The sequence below is a fragment of the Gouania willdenowi genome, unplaced genomic scaffold, assembly GCF_900634775.1.
Source record: "Gouania willdenowi unplaced genomic scaffold, fGouWil2.1 scaffold_174_arrow_ctg1, whole genome shotgun sequence".
Lineage (NCBI taxonomy): Eukaryota > Metazoa > Chordata > Actinopteri > Blenniiformes > Gobiesocidae > Gouania > Gouania willdenowi.
In genome coordinates this window covers 96,238-117,043 of record NW_021144925.1, presented here as the reverse complement: position 1 = coordinate 117,043, position 20,806 = coordinate 96,238, and the positions used below count along the sequence as shown (strand labels likewise).

Below are 20,806 nucleotides of genomic sequence, written 5' to 3'. Positions count from 1 at the left end.
TCAAAGACGGTCAAAAACTATTTTCCGCCGCGTTAAAACTTTATAACTGCAGAGCTCGGCAGTAAGCGTCTACTCACTCGGCCATCTTGGAACGCCCCCCGAAAGGATTTTCTCAAAGCAGTGAAATGGAGGACGGACAGAGCTGGATGATGACTACCGTTAAACTAGAAGAAGAAGAAATATTATGGAGGGAAGTGAAGCTGAGTATGAGTGAGACGGACAGTGATGATGATGATGATGATGATGAAGAAGGCTGAGCTACGTCATCACGACCACCTGTGTAAAGAAATGGTTGCTTCAAACTTGGAGAAGAAGAAACCCAAGTATATAAAGCAGCGCCACCCAGCGGCAAAACCTGTTGTTTTTCAAAATAAGTTAAAATATCTGTCAATAAAAATCAAATGTAAATAATTCCTCAGGTTCAACCAAACATCACTGGATTTATTTAAACGGTGTTATTTACTATTTATCACAAAGTCAGCATGTTACTATTTTATTTTGAAAAGGTTTGCAGATAAAGAAAAAAGGCTTGAAAAATGTCTTTATTTATATAACTGGTAAACACTGGATAATCTACATCCGCTATTCTCAACTGGTGGGCCTGGAGCTCAAAGTAGGTCTTGAACATGTACTGGTTGGGTCACAGACAGCTAGTCAAAAATAAATAAATACCTAATGTCTCTCATTTGGACTTGTCTCTTAATTTGAAAGAAACTTTTTTGACAGGCATTCTGCAAAATGCATGTTGTACATGATATAGATTTATATTTAAAAAATATTATATGTGTGTGTTTTCAGCAGCTATTTTTGAAAAACTAAATTTGTTTGGTTGAATTCTAAAAAAAAAAAAAAGTGGGTCATGATTTATTGACGGTGGTAATATGTGGGTCCCAGGGTGAGACCAGTTGAGAACCCCTGATCCAGGGTTGGGGTCAATTACATTTTTCAATTACAATTAATTTACGATTACAGAGACCAGCAGTTTTTGTGATATAAAATATATTTTAAAAATTGTTTATTACAGATAGTGTAGAACTGTACATAGAACTATAACATGGTTCCCCAGTTTTGCATTCAATTGTAATTGACAATTTTTATAGAATTTTCATGCCAATTACAATTACAATGTCAATTATCTGAACCCAATTACAATTTGATTAGAATTACAACAGCAACAGATTTTTTAAATTACCATAATTGCACCATAATTGTAATTAATTATCAATCACATTATTACTGAAATGTTTATGAATGTGTGTTGTTCCTTTAAAAAAATAATTAATAGTAAATCGGATCATTGAAATAACAAACATTGCCAGTTGAAGGAGTGTGTTAAATTTTTAAACAAAATATAAATAACTCATATAAATATATTATTATTATTATTATTATTATTATTATTATTATTATTATTATTATTATTATTATTATTATTATTATTATTATTATTATTATTATTATTATTTTATTAGTATAATCATATTATTTTAGTATCTATAAGTATTTTATTAACGTGTTATTTGCTGCTGGTATATGGATGAATCCATCTTGACAAGCATGTTACGAGTGTGAACGTCTAAATCAGGGTTTTTCTATGTATTTTGTAATTAACAATTAAACACACCACAAAACAGTTAAACATTTACATATATTATAACAATATTTTTTAAATGTCTTACGGTCGTTTCCATTTAAAATATCACGGCAGATTATTATGAGTTTTTTTTTTTTTTTTTTTTTTACAAGTGTAGGAAGTGACGTAGTCTCTGCGCATGCGCTGAACCGATCGTGTTTCCTCCTCCTCCATCTTTTACTATCTGTGAACACGGAGACACCACTTCTTGAGCACCGAAGCTGATTAAAGTTCACCTTCCGTCAGGACTGAAGGTAAAAACACTACTTTAATGGTTTAACTGATGGTTTTAGAGTAAAAACACTATTTTAATGGTTTTACTGAAAGCCTCTGATGGTTTTAAAGTGCATTTAGGCTGATGTGGAGGTTTCATGAACACAGACAGGATGCTAACGTTAGCATCCTGTCTGTGTTCATCATGTTTATGGACTTAGTGATGATGAAGATACAGTCATTGTTAATGTTCCTGTAGTTTATTGTTAAACCTTTCCTGTTAAGCCTCCCAACCGTGGTCGAAAGGCACAGGGGAGATCCGCGTTCTCCAGGGCCGGAGGCTGCTACTCCTCCGGGGCTAACACCCGCTCGGCAGAGTTGATACCGCCCGCGTAAAAGAACCAGGCCGTGTCGTTGTTTCAAGGCTGCACTTTATTCCTCTCTGACACACTTTAACTCGCCTAGCTATCTCCCAGTCGCCGTGTAGGACTTTCCCTCGTCTCCGCGTCTCTCTCTCTTCCACACATCTGCGCGCGCCCACCTACGTCACTCTCCCGCGCCACACACATTTACGCACTGAACTGCCCTACCTTAGACACATCTCACAACACTATCATACACAGCTGGAGCAGATCATCTTATTATTCACTGTTAAATATGGGCTAGAAACAGCGATGCCACGTGGTTAGCTTTTAGCCCGCTAGCTAGCCGGTGTTAGAGTTTGAGTGGTGACTGTGTTTAACTGGTGACTGAATTCCGTTAGCGTGGTTTGATAGACTCTAATGATAAAACCAGCTGTGTAGTTTACACAGAGGTGGAGATTGTGCTCGTGTCTCCTTTAGATGATGAGATAAATTCCAATCAGTCCTTATAACTGTGTCCACCGCGGTGAAGTTGGTTTCACATTGGCTATTCTCCTCCCAACACCAATAGCGAGCGATATGGTGAGTAAATAGTGCCACTGCTAACCCTAACCTATGGAGAGTGGATAGTGCCACTGCTAACCCTAACCTATGGTGAGTGGATAGTGCCACTGCTAATCCTAACCTATGGTGAGTGGATAGTGCCACTGCTATCCCTAACCTATGGTGAGTGGATAGTGCCACTGCTAACCCTAACCTATGGTGAGTGGATAGTGCCACTGCTAACCCTAACCTATGGTGAGTGGATAGTGCCACAGCTAACCCTAACCTATGGTGTGTGAATAGTGCCACTGCTAATCCTAACCTATGGTGAGTGGATAGTGCCACTGCTAATCCTAACCTATGGTGAGTGGATAGTGCCACTGCTAACCTACCGCAGGAGTCTGTCGCGTGAAATCAACATCTGAACTGGATGATGTTACTACGTTGTTGCCACCTTGTGAAACGTAATATATTGAATTATATTTCACGTGTTCACAGATAAAGCAGGTCCTATTAGACAGTAATGTAACTATTAAGATAAGAGATAATATAAGATAATCATTTATTGATCTCACAATGGAGAAATTCACTTGTTACATTTGGCATTCAGAAAGATCACTCAGGGTGTGCAGAATAGACAAGAAATGTGCAGACAGTTAAATAGTACAAAGAGGTATCTTATGTACATTAAGTAAAAGCAAACATCTTAAGGGGATGGAGGTATAAGAATAAATACAAATTGAATAAAAGTTTACAGTTCTAGTGCAGGTTGTCAGGAAGTGACGCTGATAAAGAGATTATTGCACGTAGTTTTGCAAAGGGGGGTTATTATTGCACATGTTACTTTAGGATCTTGTTGTACAGTGTAACAGCAGTGGAGATGAAGGCCTTGTGGTAGCGATCCTTCTTGCACTGAGGGTGTCTCAGTCTGCCACTGAAAGAGCTGCTCAGCTCCTCCACAGTCCCGTGCAGTGGGTGGGAGGTGTTGTCCATGATGGAGGTGAGCTTGGCTAATACCCTCCTGTCCCTCACCTCCTCCACAGAGTCCAGGGGGCAGCCCAGGACGGAGCTGGCCCTCCTCACCAGCTTGTTCAGTCTGTTCTCGTCCCGTGATTATTAAACCTAAATATCCTGAATGATTAAATCATCAGCTTGATCTGGTTTATTAATAGTAATCAGAAATAATTATCAACCATAACTTTATGTCATTCATTAGATATAAACTAAACTAGATTCAGCAGCAGTGGTTTATATTAAACAGTAAAAACACTAATGTAGTTATTTTTGCTTTTCATGTGCTTTTTATGTATTTTTTAGAAAATAATTTCATTATTAATAACAAAAAAATAATATACAATAAAATGAATGGAATGAATCATATGCACAAACTTTTTAATGTGTAAATGTTATTACTGAAGCATATGACATATTCAGTTTTTTTGGTGTGTGTTTGTGAGGAACCTGTTTACACTAAGTTGGGAATTGTTTTATTTATTGTTTTTATTTGTCGTAATTTATCCCAAGCTAAATTTAAAAGATTGTGGCGTTATAGAACAAATAAATGTATGATTTGTCATCTGATTAGTCGATTAATCGTTTCAATAATCAATAACTAGTCGACTATTAAAATAGTTGTTAGTTGCAGACTTAGTCTGTACCAGTGAGACATTTTATATCAGGATTATTATTGTTTTTACACAGCGTAGCTCCACTGTTTTTATATCTTTTTAACCAACGTACATCTTTTCATTAAAAAATAATAAATCCTAAGGCTCATCACTAAATGGAAATGTAAATAAAAACATGACAACACACGACAAAACACTAAATAAATAAAACAATTCCTAACTTAGTGTAAATAGGTTCCTTACAAACACGTCAGCCATGGCGACAGCGTAGTAACGTCATCCAATTCAGACGTTGATTTAACACGACTGTCTCCTGTGGTAGGTTAGCAGTGGCACTATCCACTCTCCATACCAGCGGTAGCTTCACTTAAATGCGTCCCGCCCACTCTGTCATGGTCCAGTGAGGAACATGCTGAAGGCTCCGCTATGAACTTAGGTGCACCACCCTCTCTCCTCCTGTCCTGGCTGCATTAAACTCATCTTAAACCACCACAAACAACCTCTAAAACAACGTAAATCATCACTGACTACTAACTACAGAACCTCTAGTGCTCGTTTAACTTTGCTGTGCCTGTGAAGCTCTGCACGTGCTTCGTGTAGTGCAGCGGCGCTCCGTGAAAACATGATCAGCTTTAATCATCTTCACCTGCTCAGTGTTCGAACTGTTATGTCTGGTTAACTAAGAATAACTCAGTCTGTACTGTAATTTAGTTATTTTATTCCAGCTTTTTGTCCGTGTCTCGTAGTTACACATTCACAGTCAGCTAGCTACCTCAAGTACACCTGTTTCAGTGGGAACTTCCAGTTTACAAAATAAAAGTCCATTGGAGCAACACAATTAGAATGTTACATTCTAACATCATCTAATCAGAGCTACAGTAACATTCATGTTGATATAATGAATTAATAAAAAATGAACTAATGAAATCAAAGTTCATACTTAATTTATATATATATATATATATATTAAATGTAATGTTTTTTTTTTCTATTTATAGAGTGCATGGCTTATTAGCCAGAACATTGTTGTTTTCCTAAAAAAGATGTTTTGTTTTCTTTAGTTTTTTAACTTCAGTGTATTGCATGGTGTTACTTAGTCCTGACTATGAGGGACAAAAGTAACAAAGTGTAACATCTTGTCAACATCAAATTCCACATTACACAGAAGATAGGATCATTTAAATTAGGTTAATTTAAACTAAGTTGATCAGAAGTTAATTCATAAACGTGATCAGATTCAGTAAACCATTGACCCCTGAGAGGAAATCAGGTGATATTAATGCTGTTCTCATACATCTTTATATAACATATAAATAATTAAAAAGGAGAAGTCAGAATAATACATGACACTGCAACTTATATCTAGCTTTTATTTGTATGTACTTTATTTTTGACTTACATTTTTGTTTAATTATGAGTTTTTTTTATTTATTATTTATTTTGTTTCCTCACAGGAGTTACAAACTAATATTTTCCTTAAAAAATGATAAATAATTCTAAAAAACGGAATTTAAAAAATTAAAGTGAAAAAAACGGAATTTGGAAAAAAAATAAAACTGATTTCATAGAGCCCTACATGTTGTTAGAATTTAGGGACCGTCAATGAAATACTGTCTCTGTGAAAAGCGTGGGTTAAAAAAAGAAAAAGTTTAAATCGTTAATATAATGCAAAAACACTTCTAATAAATGGAGATAGACTGAAAAAAAATGTGCAGGTATATTTTATATAACATTTGAGCTTTTATTGTATTTTATGACAATTGTTTTTACATATTTTTCAACACAAGTTATTCAATCCCAACAGCAAGTTTTAAACTTTCAAAGCATCTTTTAACTGTTGTTCTGTGGGTCCACGTGTTGTGTTCTTTCCCTCTTTCTCTGCTTCTCTCTCAGTGCTGCGCTGAGTAGTTTTTAACTTTGAGAAGCAGTTCATGACTTGTTTGAATATTTATTCCTAATGTTAATGTTGATGTAATTTAGAACAGAAACTTAGACAGTTTGTTGCTTAATGCACATCTGACATCACGTTATTTTCCTCTGTTAATTTATGGTGTGGGGTTGTGTTGGAATGGACTATTATTCATGGTTTCTTTTTGTGTTTAATACTATAATTATATCTTTATACTCAATAATCCTGTTAATAAAATGCATCTTCAGTCAGGCCAACTTTTGTCAAAGCTATTTTCAGGACAAGGACAAACAGTTCTTTCATAATATTTCATGAGATAACTCACTTTATTTTTTATTTGTTCTTCTTCTATATCACCTGTTTTTATTATTTGTTAAATATTTTTTACTTGGTGTCGTTCTACCTCACCTTTGTTAATTTCAATGAATGTTCCTTTTTATTTAATTGAGACTTGTACCATTTATTATCATCATTGTGTAATTTTTATGATGTAAATTTATGGAGCAAAAGTAGTATCGGCCCAAGAAAATCAGCAGTCTGTATCAGTCATCGGGTAAGGCTGATGGGGGAAAAATCGGTATCGGCCCTAAAAATCGGTCAATCCCTAGTTAACAGTAGCATAACCAACTTATCATCTGCATTGTTTCACCCATGAATTAAATTCAGAGGGTCCAGCTCTGATAGTGGGGTCTCCTAACCCTCTTCCCCTGGTCAGGGGTCTGTAACCTTTACTCTACAAGGAACCATTTAACCTCATCTCACCTGGATTAAAGTCCTCCTGGAGCCATAAATACCTTCTCTATGAAGACAATACAGTGTATTACATTATATACAGTTATAATTATATAGAATAATGTTTGATTTCTTTTGATTTATATTGATCATGTAAATGGAAACTTAAAAACAGTTTGAAATAGAATAAATTGACATCAAGAAATAAAACAGTATCTTTCATCTTCAAATTCTTACACATCTCAGTTTACATGAATGCAGATGTGAACAAAATGAATGTGTTAGTGGAGCAGCAGGTCTTACTGAGTTTTACAGTGATGAGCTTATTGTGTGAACTTTGAATTCTCACACTAATTCTTCTGCTTTTCTATTTAGTTTACATACCAGTGCTGTGTGCCAGAAGGTTCCTCAGCTTCTGAAGTTGGTAGGTCTACTCACTCATTCATTCATCAGCAGTTTATGGTCACTCACTCTTCATTTCTACCACCATAGTGTTGATACTAGAGGACCTTAGTGTTGAAAGGCTTTTAGTCAATTATCAGTTGTGTTAAAGCTGCTGTGAACAATAATTATCTATCAGATCAAAGACATGGTGTAGGCCTCCATAGATCTATAACTCAAACATCAATTGCACGGCAAAATAATAACAAAAGTTGAAATTGCAGCTTGAAAGTTTGTCGAGTCGAGTCACTCAGAAATCCTGATATGAATGAAATTAACTTTAAAGCAACAATTTCAACCTTTTACATTTAGAGTATATTAATGAGGTCTACAGTATGTCTTTATCTGATTAAAAAAATAAAGAAAAAAAAGATCATATCTAGAGGGCGCACGGTGGCTTAGTGGTTAGCACGTCCGCCTCACAGCAAGAAGGTCCTGGGTTCAAGCCCTGGGGTGGACACTTGGGTCCTTTCTGTGTGGAGTTTGCATGTTCTCCACGTGCTGCGTGGGTTTCCTCCGGGTCCTCCGGCTTCCTCCCACAATCCAAAAACATGACTGTAAGGTTGATTGGAGTCTCTAAATTGCCCATAGGAGTGAATGAGAGAGTGAATGGTTGTCTGTGGCCCTGTGATGGACTGGCGCCCTGTCCAGGGTGTACCCCCGCCAAGCGCCCTATGAGAGCCGGAGATTGGCACCGGCAGACCCCCGCGACCCTGTTAAATGGGAATAAGCGGGTAAGAAAATGGATGGATGGAAGATCATATCTAGCAGCTATAAGTACAGTATATTGTAGTTGTTTACAAGATGTAAAATCATCAAATAATTAAGTAGTTTTATTCCCCCCAAATATTTACTTCTTTATTTTTAGGGACGATGTAATCAACATAGTTACAATAAAGGTTTACAGCTGATGTGACGCATAAAGAGCTTCTAGCTAATGCTAATTCACAGCTCATGTCCCTGGTTGGGCCTTTTTACACAATTTACAATAATAAAATACATGAATACAACATTTGTATAAAACTTTATCAATCACACACATACACACACCATCACACGTACATTCACACAGACTCAGCGTTATTTACTTTGGTTTGTTTTCAGACTAAACCCTAGAAGTGAACATTTTAAACTCAGATATGGTTTTAAGTTCTGTGGTAATGAGTTCTACAGCTTTGGACCTGAGTACGATGTACCAGTCACTATATATTTATTGACTTTGTTTTTATCCACATGGACCAACCAGATTAGTTCAGAGGTCACAGATTAGATTTGTTCTGGTACCTTTAGTTTAGTATGTGTTTTGTTCCAGTGGTTTTTAAGGAGAATGTTATGTTTCATATAACACCAGATATTCACCAGATGAACTGATGTTTTCCAACTTGTACTAAACTGTGTATTGTCCCTCATCAGGATGGAAATGACCTCCCCCCACCCATTGGCTTTGATGTGGACACACCCACCACTCTCCCACCTTGTAAGGTTAGTCAGTGTGATGCTGAATTGTCTGTTGTGTTCAAAACGTCACTTGTCAAAGTACAAGAATATAGAAGCCACTATATTTTTAGATTCAAGCCTTTTCTTTTCTGTAATGAACGTCTCATTTCTCCTGCTAAATGTTGACCATGTGATCACACAGAGAAGCTGCTTTGGCTCTGATGACGCTAAACGTCTACATTCAGCGCTTTTTGCAACAGTGAGTTTCTAACATTTTTCTCTATGTCGCTTCACAGCGTTTCTAACAATAAGTAGGAAATGACATCAGTGATTGGTGGTGATAGGAACAAAGATGTCGGTGCCACACATTACTTGATACACATGACGTTGTTGTCGCTGCTCAGATCATTGATCAATGGCCTCATTTCTAACCGTAGCACATACACAAAACATGGCCTGAAAGAAGGTGCGTGACACTATCCTCCATAAATAAATGAATGTGTGGGAAACGCTGATGTTAAGTTTATCTAATAATAGTTTGTTTGTTGTTTTGAGTTAAATGTGCTAAATTTGGCACTGGAAATAAAAGGGCATTTTGATATTTTGAAGTTAGTTTAAAACAATGATTAAGCACCAGAAGCGTTAAACGTAGCGAGTAGCAACCGATACCCAACCCTAGTAATGATGGAGCCCACCTGATGTTTGTCTTGTTTTTTAACTGCCCTAGCGATGCGTTTCCATCTGCTGAAGCACACACGACTGAATGTGGTGAACGTTCCTCAACGAGCTGCCATAAACCCAGCATGACATCATCTCTTTCACCGTGGACGTAAACGCCTACACAGTGAGTTCATGTCTGATCTGCCACACACTGAGTTACATCATTTATGTTGTTCACTCTCAGCCAAACTGCTTTGTTTTCACAGAATACGCTGCTGTCATTCACAGTGGGCGGAGTCTTCAAAGAAGGTCAGTATCTTAGTCGTCATGGTTATAAGAAGATCCACTGCAACTCATCTATTCTCACTAACGCTTTCCTGGGTTTTTCAGTTGTTGTAGATGATAAATCTAAAGAATCTACAAGGTTTTCATCACAGTTCCAGCAGTGGATTCTGGGTAGGTTACACACGTAAAACCAAAGTGCTCATTATCAGCTGTAGCTTCAGATAATGCTTGCCTCCACTAGTATGACTGGAATGAACAAACAGTAAATACTGTTTCACCACATGTGTTTTCTGTGTATTCCTATATTTACCTAATGTATATTTATTTGTCCATAAAATAAAATGATAAACGCTTTTACACAACAACCATTGTTATTAAATTTTTTAATCAGGGTTTTCGCCTTTAATTGGCCATGTAATGTTGTTACATACATGGAATTTGTCCTCTGCATTTAACCCATCCAGTAGGCAGCCAACAACCCACAGTGATGGCCCAGCTGAGGCTTGAACCGCCAACCACTCCGATTACAAGCCCAGCGTCCTTAACCACTAGGCCACCACTCCCCTTGTAGAGATTACTAGGGATGGGCACCTTTCACATTTAAACCCATACTCATTACTCGTAAATCAGTATCGGTACTCAACGATACCACTTTTTATTACTTTTGTGTGGTAGTAAATATTAAATAATATAATCTCAAAATATTCCAGTTATTACCATATTTATTTCTCATATCAATAATAATAATAATTATAATAACAACAAACAACTTTAACAAATATATCAAACCAACATCTGTTTGTATTGTAGCAACAATATCATTATAATTGCTTAATTGATAATTAATTACAATTATAGCATAATTGTAATTGTAATTTTAAAAAATCTGTTGCTGTCATAATTGTAATTAGATTGTAATTGAGTTCAGATAATTGACTATTTAATTGTAATTGCCATGAAAATTCTATAAAAATTGTCAATTATAATTTAAGGCTAAACTGGTAAACCATGTTACAGTTCTATATGTACAGTTCTATACATATGTAGTTAACAATATGTTTCATATCAAGCTTTCACACATTTTATCATTTTAAAAATATTAAAACCTATATTTTCATTGATTAGGAAGCTTCTTTGTAATATATAGGAAATAAATGAGATGATAGATATTTAGTGTATTAGTGTTAACTTTTATTAGGTTATTTATTTCAGGATCAGTAATTGTGTTTAATTGTAATTGGACTTTAGTAATTGAGAATGTAATTGTAACTGACTTTCAGAGGACAAAAAAATCATTGTAATTGGATAAAATGTAACTGTCATCATGATTGAACATGAGTAATTGAAGATGTAATTGTAACTGAATAATGTAATTGACCCCAAACCCTGCTCACAGTCAAACTAAAGATGAACTAAGGCTTAGGCTGTGTCTGAATAGTCCCTCCTATCTCCTTTCCTATCCACTTTTCCTTAACCCTGTGGAAGATGTCATGGCGTTAAGGAAAGGTGTTAGGAGAGGAGTTAGGAAAAGGTGACCACGTTTGTTTTGATGATCAGACGCACTTCCACTAGGTGATGTAATAATCCTACGGCCACGCCTCCTTTCCTCAGAAAACGCTCTTTTATCACGGCCACCACTTAAACACTTCCAGGTGTTAAAGGACAGTGGATAGGAAAGGAGATAGGAGGGACTATAGGGACACAGCCTTGGTGTGACCTATATTACTGTAATATTAACACCATAGAAAGTCTCTAACCTTTGAACCCTGTGGTCCTCGTTCATACTTGAACAGTTTGTGCATCATCAACGACCAGCTCTTCATCAGAATGGCTACAACGGAGCAGATCAGCAGAGCTTTTGTGCCCCGCCCCCTTCCTCCAGCCCAGTGACCACCCTCACTGCCCCACAGCAGGAGATGCTCAGCACCTTCTCCCTGAAGTCAGACATGAACCTGGAATGATCCCTGAAGTAGGTGTCCTCTCCTAATGACGTCTACCAGACTAGGATGAATGTCACAGCTCACTGGTAAACACTGTCTGTGTGTTGCAGGTGTTTGCAGGACAACAAGTGGGACTTGAACAAAGCAGCACATATCTTCACTCAGTTAAAGGTGACATGACTTTAAACAATGAATACTGTTGGTAGTGAGTGTTTTTGATAGATTACAATGGAGCATTGTAGTCAGTAAAAAAAAAAAAATCAGTTTTCCAAATAATTTTTTTTTTATCCGTTTTCCGAATTATTATTGTTTTTTAATTCTTTTTCCAATTTTTAAAAAATTGAAATCCGTTTTCCGAATTAATTTTTTAAAACCGTTTTCCCGAATATTTTCACTAAAATCAAAGTAAATAACTTTTAAAATCTAATTTATTTTCAAAGGAAGAACAAAAACATTATGGTTCAATGTCTGCTTAAATAATTTATTTCTCTTTTTTAATAAACACTTTTTTTCAAATAAAGTAAAAGCAACTGTTGATTTAATGTGATCTACAGTGACTTTACTTTCACTGCTCATTAAATATTTATTAATTAGATTTTTTTCTATTGTTTCAGAGAACAAACCATCATAATTTAATCATAAATTAATTTATACTCAACAAATTTCTTCTGAAATCCATTAAATCATCCACAGACTAAATCCTTCAGACTGTAACTACTTTATTCACTCTTAAATCACCATTAAACACATTTATTCTGACTGGTTTGTCTTAAAGTTTATAAAAAGTTGGTTGTAACGTCAACGCGACAGTTGAGTGGTTGCCAGGTTGAGTATTTTCCCGCTGGTTGTGAGATTATAAAATAACTAACTTGGTGATCAAAGAGTTTAACGTTGGTTAAAGATGATATTTATGTTTTATTTGGATGATGAACGGATGGTTTTTAGGGCTTTTCTGTGGATATTCAACATATTTCATGCGGGGAATCATCGGTTGTATCTGGCAACCAGCTAGAGTCAGGAACAAAGCAGTGAAATGGAGGACGGACAGAGCTGGATGATGACTACCGTTAAACTAGAAGAAGAAGAAGAAATATTATGGAGGGAAGTGAAGCTGAGTGAGACGGACAGTGATGATGATGATGATGATGATGAAGGCTGAGCTACGTCATCACGACCACCTGTGTAAAGGAATGGTTGCTCTAAACTAGGAGAAAAGCGGAGAAGAAGAAACGGAGGCGTGTCCGTCCAACCTAAGTATATAAAGCAGCGCCACCCAGCGGCAACACCTGTTGTTTTTCAAAATAAGTTAAAATATCTGTCAATAAAAAATAAAATGTAAATAATTCCTCAGGTTCAACCAAACATCACTGGATTTATTTAAACTGTGTTATTTACTATTTATCACAAAGTCAGCATGTTACTATTTTATTTTGAAAAGGTTTGTAGATAAAGAAAAAGGCTTGAAAAGTCTCTTTATTTTTATAACTGGTAAACACTGGATAATCTACGTCAGTGATTCTCAACTCGTGGGCCTGGAGCTCAAAGTGGGTCTTGAACATGTACTGGTTGGGTCACAGACAGCTAGTCAAAAATAAATAAATACCTAATGTCTCTCATGTTGACTTGTCTCTTAATTTGAAAGAAACTTTTTTGACAGACATTCTGTGAAATGCATGTTGTACATGATATAGATTTATATTTAAAAATGTTCTATATATATGTGTGTTTTCAGCTGCTATTTTTGAAAAACTAACTGACTGTGGCAATATGTGGGTCCCAGGGTGAGACCAGTTCAGAACCCCTGATCCAGGGTTGGGGTCAATTACATATTTCAGTTACAATTACGTTTTCAATTACAATTAAGTTACGATTACAGTGACCAACATTTTTTGTGATATTAAATATATCTGAATATTTGTTAATTACAGATGTGTAGAACTGTACATAGAACTGTAACATGGTTCCCCAGTTTTTCGTTCAATTGTAATTGACAATTTTTATAGAATTTTCATGACAATTACAATGTCAATTATCTGAACACAATTACAATTTGATTAGAAATACAACAACAGATTTTTTAATATTACAATTACCATTATAATTATGCCATAATCGTAATACTTGCGTTATATTATTTTAATTGTACTTGCAAATTTGAGGATAATTCTGAATAAAGTAAGTAAATAATATTTGCGATGTATTATTGTAATTTTACATGCAAATTCAGTGATATTCCTGAATAACGTAAGTAATTAATACTTGCGTTATATTATTGTAATTTTACTTGCAAATTTGAGGATATTTCTCAATAAAGTAAGTAAATAATGTTTGCGTTATTTATTTACAATTTTGTGTTATTTAGTTGTCATATTTTTAGAGTAATTTTGTTTTTTTTTTGTTGTCCCATATTTTGTTGTTTTGTTGTAATTTTATGTATTTTGTTTAGATATTGTGTATTTGTGTTGTCTTTTTGTGTTTTTTTTTTTGGCCTATGTTTTTGTTGTTTTATGTCTTTTCTCATAATTGTAAGCTTTTTGTTTTCCTTTTTGTGCGTTTGTGATGTCATTGTGTTTATTAGTGGATGTCTCCTGATGATTTAACAAAAGGTCAGAAAGTAAAAGTATCTCCTGCATCTGATTGTAATTGTTATATTTTTTAAAACAGTAGTTCATCAGTGGTTAGTGTTGTGTTCAAGACCACACTATTCGACACCAAGACTTGCCCGAGACCAGAATGCACCGAGACCAAGACATGACCAAGGCTTTCGGGAGCCGAGACCGAGTCAAGACCAAGACCGAGACAAGCCGAGACCAAGACCATAAACATTTTTTTTTTTCAATTTAAAAAAAAAATATAAATAAATAAAATTATGACAAAGTTCGACAGTTAAATAACATTCTCTCTTTAATTTTTTAGTTAATTTTAAATACATTTGATGGACAAAAAAGGTGCTGCAAAAAAATTAACTAAAATATTAAAACTACTACTGCTACTGATAAATTCACAATTATTGTGTCACACATGTCACTCAGTCACATTAAGGAAGGTTAATCTCAAACGGTCTTTTGACGGAAAATCCCGAGTCCGGGCAGCCCAAGTCCGAGACGAGACCGAGTCAAAATGCTTCAGAGTCCGAGACGAGACCAAGACCGGTCTCGACTACCACAACACTATCAGTGGTCATGGTGAGAAAAAATTACAATGCTGTGGAAAAGTGCATCTAAATGCATCAATTCATTGTCTAATTGTAATCTCTATGATTGTAATGAAGAATTTTAATTCCTTAAAGTAGGATTTAAGTTTTTTATTTTTTAATCATTTTAAAATGACTTCATTTTATTTTATTTTATTATTTGTGTGTCTGTCAAGTTTGTATGTGTTTTTAAACACCACGGCCCAACTTGAAGGACCAGAGAGGAAGACAGAGGACGCTGAGAACAACTCTGTGCTTGGTTGAGAGTTTATTTTAACTGTCCATTGGTTCAGCAGGTCAAACAGGTTGTTAACCTGGACAAAGGAAGAAGAGGGAAAGTTAGAATCAAAGCATCATTAACAATTTTCTCATGCTGGGATTTTATATCTGCATTTAAATGAAAGAATCTAAATTTACTGTTATTTTTAGTTAACTTGATCCATTTTCCTGATTTAAACTAAATGCTTTTGTAATATTAAACAGTATGCTCAAATTATACTCACCTAATAAACCAATACACAACTAAAAATCAAACCTAAAATGTACTTAATTTATAAATAGTTATTATAAATCCTTAGTTTGAAATGTATTTAAACTTGGAAATACTTGTAATCTCAATTACATTTTCCTCAAATTTCATTTATTTATTTATTTAATGTATTTACTCACTTATTCATTGTTAATTTATTAATTAAATTGTAAACACACATTTTACTAAGTGTTAAGTATTAATATCCATCACTTTAAACCAACCATTATAATTTTCAATTTATGACATCACCTGGAACTTTTTCTTTATCTTTAACTAAAGACTTACTTTTGATCATTTGACTTTAGTTATTTAACCAAATAGTTCTTTTATTAACTTAAACACTACTCAAATCAAACTACTAAGAAAGGATGACGTCTCACTGATCAGACCATTCCATCTGCTGCACAGTTAGTGCATTGCACACGCCTGCCTGTCAAACACGCGCTGACCTGTCTGTCAAACTCACGCCTACCCAGAGTATTTTATCCTTAACGTACATTAACCCAATGATTAACATACCGTCTCTGCTCCTCTCTCATACACTGCACTCTAATGTCAGCTGGATGGCTCTGCTCGCGCTGTGCGCCCTGCTGCTCTGAGGTGATGTCCTCTGCCCATTACACAGCTGATCCAACCCCACCTGATGGTGCTCCGCCCTTTTAAGGCCCTGCCCCACGCAACTAGACAGCCCAGCAAAAGAAAATGTTTTTCTTTAAAAGAAAGAAAATAAGAAAGTCAATATTTTTAATTCTTTTTTGGATGGTTTGGACTTCACAGTGTCTGATACTGTGTACTTGTCATGATAGCCTGGACTGTGGGAGGAGTCTCAGTGTGAAGGAGGAGCCGTCTGTCCGCTCTGTGCTGAATTTTACCAACACGAGGACCTGTGGCTGTGGAGTTGACAATCGTTTCAGATTCTCAGTGCTTCAGTAGGACTTGGATTTCATGTCTCCTACACCAGTAAGATCTTTCCAACACTTGTGACTCAGAAACCCACTCCTAAAACGGATTTATTTTCAACATTTTTTTTGGACTGAGTTAAAGTTGTGCACAACAAAAAGGGACTAAAGCTACAGCGTATTTTTTTTTTTTTTTTTGGCCAGTTTTTATTTTATTTTTTTGTTTTGGGGAATAAATTGTGGTATTGTTAATGCAAAAACCTGTGAAAATTGTTAAAATAATAATTTTGGTATAACAACCTAAGCAGTTTGTGTCTGTGCATTATTCTCTGTGTGAAGTCTTTCATTTTATACAGCCAAAGACTCATTTGTTTATTTTTTTATTTTATTTGTTTTTACCCTGAAGCAGGACATCAATTAATGAAAGTGGTGATTCCAGACCTTTAGTTTAAATTTTCACAAAATTTGTTTAGAACCGGTTACACATACATGATAAAACACGTGAAAATTGTGGATATTTTTGAGACAAAACTCTCCCATAGAATGGATGGAGCTTTTTTAGCTTGTGTTGGTTCAAACTGTTTTATAAATCACCATCAAAAAGACACTATTTTAATAAATAGTTTCTTTGTTCAATACCTCTGTGAACTGCAATTCTTTAAATTATTGTGTGTTCATGTTATGTTAAATCTCGACGTTTTGCATCTTTTCACAAAATAGTAAAATATTTTAGTCATAAGTATTTAGATTAAAAAGAATACTTGATGAGCCAACCCACCACTATCTATCTATCTTGTTTTTGTGCAAAGCCTTACTTAATATTTATTTATTTATTTTTTCATTTATTTTTAACCTGTCACAAAGATATTTAAATTGGCTTTTATTTACTTGTCTGTGTTCTTATATGTGTATGTGAAACCCTTTCATCAAAATTAAATAAAATGTCAAAAAAGTAATTTTGCTCATGTTTTCTCCTTCTATAAAGCCTCTTTGTGGATATATTGAAGACCACTATGCAAGTGTTAGAAATGATCCTGATAATAATAATAATATAACAATAATGTAAAAATCAATTACTTGGAATAAAAAAAAACTGCATATAAGGGGGCACTATAAGAAAATCTGGCCTAGGGCACCAGAGAGGTTAGGGCCAGCACTGTACCCCACCATGGAGGAGCAGTGGGCTTCCTCTCTCCTTCCTCTCTGTAGATTCTTCTGAAAAGCACTTAAAGACTTACTTTTATAAGAAAGGGTCCGAGCCTTACCAACTCAGTCTGAGCTGCCATATTGATGGTATTTTCTTATATTTCAATGTGTCTTTGTGGTGATTGACAATAAACTGGACTGGGGGAGGAACACTGACTCCCTCTACAGGAAGGACCAAAGCCGCCTCTATTTTCTGAGATGGCTGAGGTCCTTCAACATCTGCAGGAAAATGCTGAGGATGTTTCATGAAAGTACAGACCAAAAGTTTGGACACACCTTCTATTCAAAGAGTTTTCTTTATTTTCATGACTATGAAAACTGTAGATTCACACTGAAATTGAATGAGAAGGTGTGTCCAAACTTTTGGTCTGTACTGTATATATTTTTTTTAATTGTATTTATTTGTATTTTTATTATTTTATCTTATTTTTTATAATTCATTTTTTTAATTTCTTTTATTCAATTGTAGAATACTGTACAGTAAACGTTTGGTCTGTACTGTATATATAATGTGCTTTATAAAGATGGACTATAGGCTTGGGTGGTATTCAAATTTTGATAGTGTTTTTTTATTTCTTTTTATTTACTGGATACTGTTATACCACCTTCCTAATTTACTGCGGTACTGAACACTCCTCACTCATTAACAGCGCCGCTTTTGTAGTTTAAATGATCATCTTACGTTGTAGTTATTAAAGGATGAGTTGACTCAGAACGTACGCTCATTCAAGAAGTTAAAGCTGCAATTCACGTTTTTAAACCGAAGCCCTTACTGGTATATTTTCCGAACACTCTTAGTGACTTCTTTCTCAATATAGACTAGTGACAAACGTATGGACTTTATCTTGTGTTATTGGAGATTTTTCCAGTGTTTTAGACTCTGACATGAATGTACATATCACGTTATTGGTCAGCTTGTCCCCACACCAACATACACAGCGGAGGCTCCCTGCTGACTGCCTCTCTGACAGACTAACTTCACTCCGCTTCCAGATTATAGAATAATTAATTATAGAAGTGCATTGCATTTTTCCTTTTTTGATGACTGTATTGAAACTGATATTGTTGCTATTTTTATAATGCGGTAAACGGTAATATCGTATTACTGCCCAAGCCTAATGGACTGCAAACTCACGACAACAAAATTAAGGAGGGGTCATGCAAAATCCTTATAGCATATTACAATTTTCTCTAATCAAAAACATCTGTGGGGTTTGGTTTCAAGTCACTCACGCATGTTTGAACATGTGTATTTAAATCTTTCGCCGAGACTATTTTTTCAGCCTCCTAATTTCCTCAGCGCTCCTCCTGCTGCTCTAATTAAACAGAAAAAACTCTTTAAGTGCAGTCTGCTATTTTTCCCACATTTGGAGGGGCTTATGGCCAGACACTGATAAACCAGGAGTTGAAATTAGTTGTAAAATGTCTTACCAACAAAACAATATGACAAAGATGCATAATGTGTACCATTTTTTTTTGTGTCGTGCAGCCTACCGAAGATCCAGATGCTGTCCTCCAGAAACGAAGCTTGTCATGTCCAGTAGTGGTGTTCGATGGCTCCAAGTGTGTGATTGCAGTTGGTAATTTGCCAGTTACAGCATTTGACAAAGAAAAACTTGGCGAGGCTATGATTTATGTGATGGCATACTTGTATGTGCTCCATCTGACTTATCCCAAATGTGTGGCAACCCGGCTGTCAGTCATTCAGACAGAAGTTCTCCAGGATGCCATTCATGAGCGTGACAGTACATCATCTTACAGAAAAGCCTTGGCAGAATGGCATGCATTTATTGGAATGTAGTTTTCAGATGAGATTATTGGGGGCCTGGTGGCACCATAGTCTGAAGAGTGGTGCACATTTGACCAAAGATTGTTTTTTTTAGTCAGCCCATTTTTTCAGGGTTCAAAAACATTGAGCTTAGTTCTGTTCATTTTGTCCACTTGTCTTACTAGTTTAACTTTCAAGGTTCAGTTGACCAAACATTAGGATTAGAGAGGTTAAAATATAGTATCCTGGAGTTCTTTTCATGTATTTTTTTCAGTAATTCAACAGTATTTAGTTTTTTCATGATAGAAACAAAAGTTGTGTTGAAACCGCTTGAACAAAAGCACATTGTTGGACCTGTAAAAGGCACACTGTTCAATTGTATCACTATTACCTGTGGGTGATTATGTTCTAGTCAAGTGTACAAATAAAGATGCACTGACATTGATTATGCTCTGCTTCAGTTTTATTTGCCCTGTATAGGAAATGTAGTCTTAAAGTGCTAGTTTTAGGATTTATTAGATGCATTTAAGAAGAAAAATATCTTTAAAATGAATTAGTGTACTAGTTTTTAGATTATTTGCTTTGATTTGTTTGTTAGAATAAGTGTTTTATGCTTATTTTCAGATTTAATTTCCTCAATTTGTTGCTTAGAATAGGTGCTTAAAGCCTATTTTAAGATTTTATTGTCTTATTTGTTGCCTGGAATAAGTGTTTACAGCTTATTCTAAGATTTTATTGTCTTATTTGTGGCTTAAAATAAGTGTAAAACACTTATTTTTAGTTTTATTTAGATCTAGATATTATTCTTATTTCAAGAAAACTTAATAAGAAAAATTAACTTACTGCACTGGCAGATAATTAGGGGGCCAAGCCCGTGGGGCCAGGGAATGCGGTTCCTAGGACCAGCGGTGCTAGGAACCCTATTGTAATCGTAAGGATTTTTATTATTATATTTATGTTTCCCCCGGTAAAAGTAGTGCTGCAGGCTAAACCGTGCAAGGTAGGGCGATGCCCCTTGGATGTTGGGTCTAGAACACCCCGTGTACCTTGGACGCAAACATTCACATATGTTTGCCAGCAGGTGGCGCTATAACAAAGGTCAACACAATTTGGACGATCACTCCCACACCGTTTGTTGCAAATTTAAAACCTTCATATCCACATATTCCTTGAATAGCACTAAATCACCTGGGCTAGGCCACGCCCATTTCCGCCTAACTTTTCTCGGAGCAAAATCGCAAAAACTGGAAAACCTACTTTTTCGAACTCCTCCTTGGGGTTTTGTCCAATCAGCGTGAAACTTGGCACGTAGAGTGTTCAGTTGGACATAATCTCCAGTTAACCCTATGAGTTTGTTCGGGTAAATTATGCGCAAATTATTAACGAGTAAAGTTTTCTAGCTAGCTATAAAAATGCAAACTGGCG

General features: G+C 35.5%; 1 protein-coding gene across 8 annotated transcripts; it reads left to right on the top strand.

Moving 5' to 3' along the window:
* Positions 1 to 1,780: 1,780 nt before the first annotated feature.
* On the top strand, positions 1,781 to 19,212 carry LOC114458736 (uncharacterized). Of its 8 annotated transcripts, none has more exons than XM_028441133.1 (10): positions 1,781 to 1,887; positions 7,396 to 7,444; positions 8,875 to 8,943; positions 9,101 to 9,157; positions 9,626 to 9,727; positions 9,803 to 9,867; positions 9,949 to 10,014; positions 11,637 to 11,812; positions 11,894 to 11,954; positions 19,103 to 19,212. In XM_028441133.1, the coding sequence occupies exons 3-10, from the start codon at positions 8,876 to 8,878 to the stop codon at positions 19,195 to 19,197; spliced, it is 690 nt and encodes a 229-aa protein (XP_028296934.1). In that variant the 5' UTR covers positions 1,781 to 1,887; positions 7,396 to 7,444; position 8,875; the 3' UTR covers positions 19,198 to 19,212. The 8 variants fall into 8 exon arrangements, 4 of the variants coding, with proteins under 4 accessions (XP_028296934.1, XP_028296933.1, XP_028296936.1 ...); XM_028441132.1 differs by lacking the exon at positions 19,103 to 19,212 and adding an exon at positions 16,068 to 16,186; XM_028441135.1 differs by lacking the exon at positions 19,103 to 19,212 and adding an exon at positions 16,315 to 16,358 and having other exon boundaries at positions 1,782 to 1,887.
* The last annotated feature ends 1,594 nt before the right edge of the window (positions 19,213 to 20,806 follow it).